This window comes from Malaya genurostris, chromosome 2 (genome assembly GCF_030247185.1).
Source record: "Malaya genurostris strain Urasoe2022 chromosome 2, Malgen_1.1, whole genome shotgun sequence".
Lineage (NCBI taxonomy): Eukaryota > Metazoa > Arthropoda > Insecta > Diptera > Culicidae > Malaya > Malaya genurostris.
The window spans coordinates 350,646,203-350,657,767 of NC_080571.1; the positions used below are offsets into that span (position 1 = coordinate 350,646,203).

Consider the following 11,565-nt stretch of genomic DNA (forward strand, 5'->3'; position numbering starts at 1 on the left):
GAAGAATGTCAAGTCCAATGTGCTAGCGTTTCACAGAAACTAAGGTTTTCTTCAATATAATCAGTGAAATGCATAAAAATGTAATTTTTGTACAATATGTCGAAAACTGATGTCAAAATATGTTTTTTTTTTGCTTTTTATTCAATAATCAATTTTGCTAACTACTTTCCGATACACTCCTTACCCGGCTTTAGCCTAGTTGCGGCCATTCGCCGACATTTCTAATTGTCTTAACACCAAAATATTTGGAACAAAACTTCGACATTTTTTTTTAACTCTAAACACACTTTTTCTACTCCAAATGATTTTTGCTCAAAACTCTTTTTACTCGAAATATTTGGCATTCCAACATTTCTTTTGCTTCAAACTCTATTGATTCTCAATTTTTTAATCCAATCGGATTTTACTCCACACTGTTTTGGTCCAAATTCGTTCTACTCCAAACTCAGTGTACTTTTCTATTCTTTTATTATATATTCTCTTTCGATTCCAAACTCTGTTGGTTCTAATCTCTTTCTACTTCAAACGGTTTTCACTTCATGCATCTTTTTACATCAAATCTCTTTTCGCTACAAACCTCCTTTTGCTTCAAACTCTTTTCCTACAATTTAATTTCTTGCATTTTAACTTTTTCGTGTTATTAACTCGTTTTACTCTTTGTATTTTTTTCATTTATTTAATTCGTTTTTCATTTTTTTCTCGTTGAGTTCCTTCAAATGTTTTCAATTCTTCATTATATTTTTCCACTCTTTTAACTCTGTTTGCTCTTTACAATTCATTCCTTAATTTATATCAGAGTGACGATACAGATTCGTATCTAACGACAACCTAGTGCTTGTTTTCATAATTATTTCAGCTTTTAGTTACTCCTCGCTGCACTTTAGATTCGGTTTGTCGTTCCACAATTGTTACTATTTTAGCTTAATTTTGCTGGGTCTTTCTTTATATTGGTTATCACCCAGTCTTTAAAATAAGGTAGTTGACCGTTTTTTTGTGTTTCCGATTTTCCGAAATAAAGCGGAGAGATCGGTTAATTTACTGTTCGAATTTTCGTCAAAGCCACAGTTGCTGCACATTCTGGCTAGAAAGTGTGCTTGTCTATCATAAGATACTTCGTATTCATGAAAATACTACAAATTTAAAGCTTCAGTTTCGTGCGAGTTTTTGCTTAGCTTTTTGGCCAAACTTATTGCATAATTGAACCAAGAATACGTATTATTAATAAATTTTTCAAACGAAACAATCTTTAAAACTGTTTTCTTTCACAATGTTTAGTTTCGATGTCCATCATTTATTCAAGTTGCATTTCAAATAGGAAGAGAAATGAAACCTCCCAGACTTTCGTGCCAGCCATTAATATTTCGACAGAAATATAAACGTTCCAGCGTGTATTTTTATCGACTTTCCCTTTATATTTACATTGCCGAATCAGAAAATATCATACCTCACCCCAACCCCAGCTAATATGAAATTCATCTCCTTTTATTTCGCAGCCAACAGCAGTGCACCCAGTCGAAGCAGCAGTAGTAGCAGTTCACTTCTAGCAGCCCTGCTCGCACTGTCAGTCACACTGCTAACATCGTTCGCGTCAACGGGAAGTAGCACAAATCGCCGTATTTTCGACAGTCAGTTTGCTCTGAGGTAACTAGAAACCGCCGGTATTTGCTAGGTTATTTTACAAACATTGATTGGAGTACGGAAATCAAAACCAAAATTTTAACCTTAAAACTATGCTAATCAAAATGGGCCGAAGTGAGTCATTATCCGTGCTGGCCAACTTTTAGGTAAGGTCGCTGTGCGTAAATCGTTGAATGAGTACGATGTGAGAGTATCCTGTTGTTTTAAATAAATAAGCTGTAAGAAATTTAAATAATTCAAACTCAGATAAATGTAGAATCGAAAAAAAAAGATAGTGATTGAGAATAAGGATAATATTTGTGACTGGATCGCATAAATAAATGAATAGGATAACGATTTATTTATATCTGCAACCAAAACGACGCGTTGAATTAATTTCATTGAAAGTGGCGGGAGCGTTCGAATTCGCGTCGAAAGTAGCAACAGGCTGGAAACTAATTATTTCATTCAGGCCAATATCTTCATTCCATTTCGGTTCCGATACACAATAGACAGCAGTCGAAAACGATATGCTTTTCCTTCATTTAGTCAAATAGTATTATCATTTCAACAAAGTCTATAAATAGACTTGCTTTGCTATACTTTGAGCCACCACTCGAACCATGGGGTGTTTCAGACTGTTCCCTTTTTCAGCCACACGCACAGAAGGCGCACAGTAAACGTGCACGAAATCAGGAAATAGGCATGCCCCGTTCTACCCTACTGCCCCATTCCCACACCCACCGAAACCGATTCGTTGTTGTTTCATTCGAGCACGATTCAAAATGTCAAAATCGGTGCCACACGAACCCTCCTGGTTTCAGAACGCGGGCTCACCATAATTCCAGGTAAGCAACCATGCCCCTCACACAAATACACGTACGATACAAAAAAACATGTCGAGCAGGATGTCAGAATGGGAATCCTAAAATTAAATTTGACATCGTACTGTCGATAACCGCTTACCGGATAAATATTGAAAACGGTTGCTAATGGTTGAGCCCACATCAACGTGAAGTCAAGCCACTAATAATCACACAATAAACCGAACCGCACGTGCATGTAGAATCCTTTGAGGTTGCAGGATAGGACAGGACAATAGCCAAAACATGGACCTCAAGCCGGCACGGAGAATTGAGGTGTGTGGGTGCGGGGGAGAGATATTATCTGTAAAGCCTTTTATTTTCGTGCAGCTATGCTACGGTCGATCGAAACAAAATGGGTTCAGCGTGGGACGAATGTTAAGCAAACCATTTGCACCACCCCTCCCCCACCGGGATCGGCTGTATCGGCGTCACGATCAGTAACATTTTTGCCACCATTCAAAAGCAGTAATCAGCATCAGCAGTCAGTTAACGAAGAAAAGAGAACGCGAACCGCGTCAATTTGTTTTTCCGCATATCATCAACGCCACGTGAACCAAAAAATATAGCACCATCGAAGTAGGCTAGGATGACTGGCTACTGCTTGCCTACTCCTCGTTATCGAAACAAATGATGACGTTATTTATTCGACACGGTTTAGGGCTTCCTTATTTCGATTTACCGGGGGCGCCTACTACGCTTGCACGTTTTTTTTTGTGCAGTCTGCTTTACATCGTAAGCGACTGCCGACGAGCTCTCCCGACCAGGTAACCAAAGTTTGGTTCCACACTGTTTAAATAAGGATCATCGTTTTTTTTTTTTCATTTCTCTTGCTCGAAGACGTTTTCACCAGACCTGGCCCGGACTGAGCTCAATTCCGTTGAAACCAGCCGAAACCCTGGCTGTTGTTTCAGTCATTCACACTTCCTGAATTGGCTGGGCACTGAAGCGTTAATCGAGTTGTCCTTGAGAAAATATGAATTCTAGGAAAAGAAAATTATTGGAATGATGATGTGACTGCCGGATCGGAAAAGAAAGGTGCGCCGGTTTTCTCCGAATGATGATCGATAATTGGTGTATTTTCGGATTTTTTTGGTGTTTCTTTTAGATGGTGATAAAATTACATTAAATTGGAAAAACTAATGTTCCATGATGCGCCCAACAATTTTGGAGCTGTTTGAACTTTTGAACGTTTTCCGAAAAGTTTTAATAAGTTCTCATCAGCAGCCAGATCTGAAAGTTTCAAAAAGAGATTTCGCATATTTTCTTATATTGCAATTCTCATCAAGTTCAAGAAGAAAATTCTTGAAACTTGAGAAAGAAAAGGAAAATAATGTTCTCCTCAACGTTTTCGTCAAATAACAGTTCTTATAATGATGAAATTCAGCTAAACTATAAACTAGTTATTACGTAGCAGCTATGGAGGAATTATTTGTGCAATACTATCCGCAAAAACAGCTGCTTTGCCTTCATAGATTTTTAAGGGATACTACCAAACCGTTCAGAATACGGAATGTCAACTTTGAGAAACTATTGTGAATTCCTAAACATTTTTCTGAAAAGTTTTTTACGTTTTTTCCGACAATTTTCGGATCCCGGCTCGAAAAAAGGAGTCCTTTTTTGACGCTATCCATGAAGCAATCCATTTTTCCAACTCTTCGAAGGATTGAAAATGTTGATCTGCCAGGCCGTGTTCCTTCGAACGGAATAGGTGGAAGTCAGAAGTGGCGTCATCTGGGGAATACAGCGGGTGGGGCAAAACCCACCATTTCAGCGTTTCCAGGTACTTTTTGACCACTTTTGCGACGTGCGGCCGAGCATTGTCGTGTTGGAGGATGACTTTGGCATGTCGCTCTATATATTGTGGCCGCTTTTCTTATAGCGCGCCACTAAGGCGCATCAGTTGCGCTCGGTAGCGATCTCCTGTGATGGTTTCACCCGGTTTTAAGAGCTCGCATTTTTTTCGAATTGCAACAGAATAGTAAAACTTCCTGCAAATGGCGAGAATTGGGCACATAAACAGTCATTTTCGAGTGTGAATAATACGAAAACAAAAACAACTGTCACTGAAACGGCGATGACAATTCGTTAGGCACTATACAGGGTCCGGCACTCGAAGTGTAACCAATTAAAAAGGCTATAAATTCAGTTTGGAAAATTACTTTTATTTAATTCAAAGTACAAAAAGTGTAAAAATAATACAAAATTCAGAATCAATTCACTTTTGCTCGATATGACCACCCGAACTAAAAGATACACCAGTCTCGAGGCGCTGAAAAAAGTTATTGTCCGCGAGTGGGCCAAAATACCTGCAAGTCACATTCGGCCAAACGAAGCAACTCCTTCGCTCTCTCAAGTCATCAAGTCAAGGTAAAAGGTGGTCATATCGAGCAAAAGTGAATTGATTCTGAATTTTGTATTATTTTTACACATTTTGTACTTTGAATTAAGTAAAAGTAATTTTCCAAACTGAATTTATGGCCTTTTCAATTGGTTACACTTCGAGTGCCGGGCCCTTTACACACTCACTTTAAAGGCATTATTATCTATGTATTTTGACCAGCCTCAGCCGGTACCAGAGCTGCAAAATCTCACTATCAACGAGCAACTTTGCGCGACGAAGATTGGAAAGTTTATGTCACTGGACTGCTGCCAACCAGGCTCTACCAATCATCATATATTGAGTGTCTGAGAGCCGATCTGTCATAACTTAAATTCTCTTGATATTATACTCACCGGGACGCTCATTGATTGCCGATGCGATTGATATATACGATAAAAATTAGACAGCACAAAAATTGAAATTTTCATTTGAACCAATAAAAATTGATTCCGATGACTTTTTTAATAGCGTCATAAAATTAATCAATTTATATTTCAGTTCTTTCATTATAGGTTTCTTTGATTCAACATAAAATAGCCGAAATATTTAGTACTGTTTTATTTTCAGATATTGAAACATAATGTTTCTTTACATCGAATTTCACTACGTATTCAATGAGAGCATCAAATTAATATTGTGTCGTAATCCTCCTAGAGGTTCAATGAAGCCTCACTCGTAAATGTAATGATGCCTTTCTGTGAAATACTTCAAAAATCTTGAAACTTTGAAGAAAACTAGTACGTCGGATTGCAATGGACCATCTCCACTATGTACAAATTGGGACAGTTTTGAGACCAATTTGGAAGATTTATTACATTTTACCTATATCAGAGCTAAAAAAAGTCATTTTCATTGACTGAAAAATAGACGAAAATGACAAGAAATTATGTTCACTCTCAGCTTCGCTTGCAAACGCTGAGAACGAAATCCATGTCCAGTCAATGACATAAGCGGGACAGTAGTTTCAAAATTGTGTTTTTCTTTCATTTGCCCTTTCAGTCATTTGCAGTTTTCAGTGAAACTCCCATAGTATGCAGTGTCGATATTCAACCAAAGCTGTGAGAATTGAAAACGACAGAAAAAGGTTTCACAATAAGTTTTAACTGTTGGTGCTAGAATTTGTAGTAGTATTGGTTTCCAAAGAAGTTCTGAGATGTAATTACTTCGATTTGCCATATTTTTGTCGCTTTTTATAGCCAAGCGTCACATTTTTTCAATACATCGATGAAAGAATGAGAATTGAAATTCTGCTGTTGCTACCTGAAGATGTTAGTTTGGTTTCGTCTTGTCACAGAGGAAAGAATGACGTTGGCAATCATGCTCTCTCATTTTTTCGATGAGAAACGACAATGCTTCGTCTCTCTTCATTTGTTCTGGTGTCGGTCATTTACGAATGAGACAGTAAAACATTGAACTGCTGAAATGGTTTCTTTCATTGAGAATGCGTGACAATTTTAAGCTCTGACCTTTATATATAAGAAAAGAAAAAGAATTGCTAATCAACTACTGGTCGGAGCCCCAAAGACAAGATAAAGTTGTGCGTGTGCACTTTTCCACGTATGGCGCTAACGGATTACGATTGGATTGTTTGGAAGGCCACTGATCTAGTCCAAAGACCCAAGACTTTCAATTCTGGAGATATAATCAGAAACCTGCGTAGCTGGCACAGCAAAAACTACCATGGCTACTTCGTAAAGTTCACGATGTGTTTGTTTTCTTAAAGTCCAATGCTTGAACACATCATAATTGAGCGGTTGGCGAGATTCAGTAACTAGTTCCTCCATTTGAGTTTTAAAAGATAATTCACTCGAAGAGGCAGATTCCATTGCTGAAGAACCACCAAATAAATCAGTCATGTAACGGTCCATATCCACCATTTCTGGAAGGACAACTTGCTCTTGAACAAAACTTGCTGCTACTAACTTAGAAAAAGTATTTGGATTCAGCCGGTTGATACGCATCCACGTTTCAGTTATAAAACCCTGTAACATAATTGTGAATTTTTTACTATACAGCATAGTTCGCAGTATAATATATATATATATATATATATATATATATATATATATATATATATATATATATATATATATATATATATATATATATATATATATATATATATATATATATATATATATATATATATATATATATATATATATATATATATTTATTTATAATTTATTGTATTATGTTTACCTGAACCGCAAACCTTTCCTCTATAGATGAAAATATTGTTGAACCTAAAAAGTTGAAACGAGGATCTAAATAAATAGATGCCTTAAATGCCATATTTTCCTACAGTTTTGTCAAACGACTTTTAAGAGCTTTAAGAAGTGGAATACAAAACGGTCATGCTCGATGGTCCGCATCAAATTTAACCATTGTATATAAAAATCATTCAATGGAACGTGGTGGTTTTGTAGATATTTGGTCAATTTATACACCGGTGTGAAAGCGGTAATAAAATGTTTCATGAATCTCCAGTCCTCTGACGAGAATGCTGAAAAACGAATGATTAGCTGCTATTCAATCTATGATATACATACTCTCGAATACATACCAACATTTTCAAACTGTATAGCTAATTCAACATAGAAAGCTTCTTGCTTCACGATTGACTTCACCATTTTGTATCTCCCAGCCCATCTAGTACAACTCCAGAGGGGAGCTCTATATGCCTTCTTGAGCTCAAAATGAAGGGTATATTTAGTTTTTCTCGTTTCCTTAACAACCTTAGTAATTTTACGGATTATTTCGTCATCTTTATTAACAACATCGGATACGGCTAATGAGAGGAGAAAGAATAGAACCATGGTACTCAAGGAAGAGCAAGGATGTGAAGATAAAGTGCAGAAAAGCGAGACGTGACAAGGGTCATTAGAGTAAGCAGAAAGCTTCTCGTATCTAAACTTTTACCTTCTACCAGAGGAATCGGCATCTTAGCGAATCATCCGATTCTCTGAAATGTCAGAAAGTAAAGGCAAAGGCACTTTATCTTCACATTCTTGCTCTTCCTTAAGTACTATGGCTCAATAATTTCATATTCTTTCTGCTCCCATTATTTCTAGTTAAAAACCGAAAAAGTGAAAATTACTGACTGACCAGGAGTCATAAATAAAAAAAGTAAAATAAGTTTTTTTAAAAATGAATAAGTAAGGTCACATGTAAATTGCGGTAGGTTTATTGTTTGTGGTGCGATTGACGTGAAAATTTGACGCAAATCATCTGATCTAGCTAGTTTGACACTACAAACGTCATCTGTGGGCCAGTCCCGGGACTTTTCAAACAATATGTTATGTACATCAGTGGCTGGACTGTTTGTTTGGATTTGTTTTATGCGCCGTTCGATTCGCACGAGACACATTTTGATCGAAAATCGGCTGTTTCGTCGTATTAGAGGAAACGCACTGACTTCGATTATGGAAAGCTGAGTGAACGAGTTCAGCACCTTCCATCATAAACCCCAACACAACTGAAAGGTTAAGGTAACCAACATTCTCGAAGAATTAATTTCGAAAATTTGCAGAATCAACTAAGTTTATTCGGAACACGAAAGGTGATTTTGAAACTAGTTACAAATTGTAACTGGGACTGTTAATGGAATGTTAAGTGACTGTTAATAGACTTTTAAATAGTATCACTGAATAAGAATGTAATTAACATCCGAAATACATGTTTGTATTATTACGTCTGTTTTACTGTGCTGTGTGTAATAATGATGAAATTCAATGGTATTTCAAATTAGTACTCACAGGCATAGAATCTCAAGGATCTATAATTCGGTTTTCATTCACTGATTGTTTTGGCCTTAAGGTGAAATGTAGCGTCATAAAATGCGCGCAAAATTTTATCCGCTTCAGTTGAACGAACCGTCGCACAAAGCGTACCAAGAAAAACGGACACATAGAAACAAGAACTTTTTTCAGTGATTGAGCGCAGTGGGCTTACCTCTCGTTATATTGGCTTGTAAAAAAATGGACGTTGCAAATGCAGTTTTGAATTCTTCACACTTTGAATATATGCTAATTCAATCATTATTGTTAGTGATTACTCTTACACTAGAGCTATAAATCATGAGTAATTATGAATGACTAACATGAGGTTATATGTACATGTATTGACTCACTTGCTAACCATGTAGCTTAGTAGCAAGCATGGATTCTTCTTCAAGAGAACGATTGAAGACAAGAGAACATTCAAGTATTTTCGATATATTTGCCAGTCGTTCACCAGGCCCTTCCCGCCGATGAGATAGAATTTACGTAAAAGTATTCACCATTAACTTTTTTTCGGAAGCGACTTTCGGAATTATATAGCATGATGAGTCTAGAAATGTCTGTTTCAACGATAATGAACCGAAGACCAAACAGCCTCTGGCGTCCGGTGCCAGAAATCATCAATAGTTTAATAATTTCTTAGATTACATTATTGGAAAACATTCCAATTATAACTAATAGTTCATCGTACCATGAAGTTTTGAAAGCAAAATCAAGCGTTGATTCGTTGTATTCATAATAATTGAAAAACCAATGAATTCCAATAAGTTTTCCATGTTGACTGGCTCAAAGCTGACCCTCAATGTTTATCACTTTGTTTGTATAGTAGCTTGTCAATGTTGAAGTTTTAGCTTTGCTATAAAAATTGCTGCAATCTAAAATAATACCTATTTTACGATATTACACAGCCAAGCATTATTGCTTCAGCAACATCAATGCATTGAACTCAACAGAGTTGGAGCATTATAAATGACAGCTACTTAGAAAATAAAAGATTTCTTACAATACCCATTTTATTGTATTCAACTCGTTTTTATTTCAACACAAAACCCAATAATAATGCAATGCATAAATTCGCGTCATTATTTTATATCTAATTTTTGCTCACGAGCCCACCGTGCATTTCTCACATCACCTCAATACGAAACAGCAGCGCGCAAGCAATAAAAAAAATGCAGAAAAGTTTATGTAAACTTTTTTAATTTTCGGTTGTTTTAGCTAAACTTTTATAATTTTGAGTTGCATTTTTAGATTCTTTGTGAAATTCTGCTACAAACACTACTTCTCAGTTCTAAAATCATCCCCGTGGGACGGAACAGTGACCGTTTATACATTTCAAAAACCAATTACGGCTCGGCAAAGCAAAATTTCAAAATTCTAAGAATACTTAGTTATGATAAATTTGATTTCGAAAACTTAAGTGTTTTTGGTTTTTCGAAAATCGGTCTAGTTTTTGAATAATTGATCAAAAATGCGATTTTCGCATTCCGCTACATTTCACCTTAAGTTCAAATAAAGCTACATTCTCAAAAACTAGTGAGAAAACACTCATGATTAAAAGTGAAAACCTTAAGTACATTTTTAAACAAGTTCCAAATTGCTCCTATAGATCGATTCAAACAGCTTTCTTTTCGGCTCAATTGAATTTGAGGATTAAATGAAATCCATTAACATTAGCTCCACGAAAAAAAAATCAACCGATTTGCATGATTGCGAATGAAAAAGGTTCGAAAGGCTCCCGATCGATGTAAATTCGTGGAAATTATTTTCCGCCTTCCGCTTGCTGTAAACCAAATTTAATCAACCAAAAAATGACCGGAGCCAATCGGAAACCCACTCAACGCTGCATATTTTATCATATATCACACCAACATCATTCGTCATTCAATTAAAATCGTGTGGCGAAAGCCGATAAACCGATTGTACATGAATTATGTGATAGATTATGGCAAAATGATGTCTCCGCACTTCGCAACCGACGCATTCATTCCTCCTGGTGAGCAACTGATGATCCTTCTACCCGAAGTAAGCACCCATCCTTGGTTTCGTAGATTGAAACGAAAAATCCCATTTACTCCCATTCTGCGCCCGACGATCCGACGCCATTATCAACTAAAACAACCGCAATCTCCGTCCGCATTTGGTGCAGCAGCTGCGTGTTTTCGATCCCCGAGGAATGCATTTATCCGTACATTCTAATCAGGTATTATCATATCTACTCACGTGAACACACAAAAGCGGTTTTACTCCGAAACACACACACTATTTTATAGGTTTGATGAAACGATTAATTTCCAGCTTTTAGTTTCTGCTGTGTCGATAAAGTACCGAAATGTGCTCCCCCCTGGACGCGAAACGAACGCGGGACGAGGCTGAAACGGAATAATTATGAATGTAATTAAATCTCATCAATATGCATGTGTACATTTTTTAAACCCTGTTTCTATCAAACATGGCGAATCGTAAACAGACCGTTTTTCAAAGCTTATTGTATTTCGAGAGTGCGACTTTAAACAAGCGGAAATTGATATCCCCCTCCCCTTCCCGTCCCCCGTGAATGAACTGTTTTTAAAAGCAAACACATCACATATGCAACATATCGTGAACAAAAAAAAAATAAAATAAAACTGTTTTCATATCAGAAATGAATCGAAAGGGTATTTAAGGTCTCCCTAGAATAACGAACGGGCGAAGGGTAGTAAAATTAGTAAGCTTTAACTATAACGAAAAAATAACAGATTCAAATTCGGAAAACTAATGATTCACGTACAAAAAGAGCAGGATCAGAGTAAAACATACAAACAAAAAAAAAACCTTGCGCCAATATCGTCACATCGAAGCAAAGTCCAAACAATTCTGTACTGTTTCTCATTGTTAAAACCGTGCTTAACTCAACATTTACTATCGTAAATTCCCACAA

General features: G+C 36.6%; 1 protein-coding gene across 1 annotated transcript in view; it reads left to right on the plus strand.

The window, feature by feature from the left end:
* Positions 1-6,884, plus strand: part of LOC131432116 (uncharacterized) — a 66,564-nt gene extending 59,680 nt beyond the window's left edge. The window contains exon 6 of the mRNA XM_058598206.1: positions 1,494-6,884. Coding sequence (XP_058454189.1) covers positions 1,494-1,645 — 152 coding nt within the window. The 3' untranslated portion in view covers positions 1,646-6,884. The remainder of the gene's footprint in view (positions 1-1,493) is intronic.
* The last annotated feature ends 4,681 nt before the right edge of the window (positions 6,885-11,565 follow it).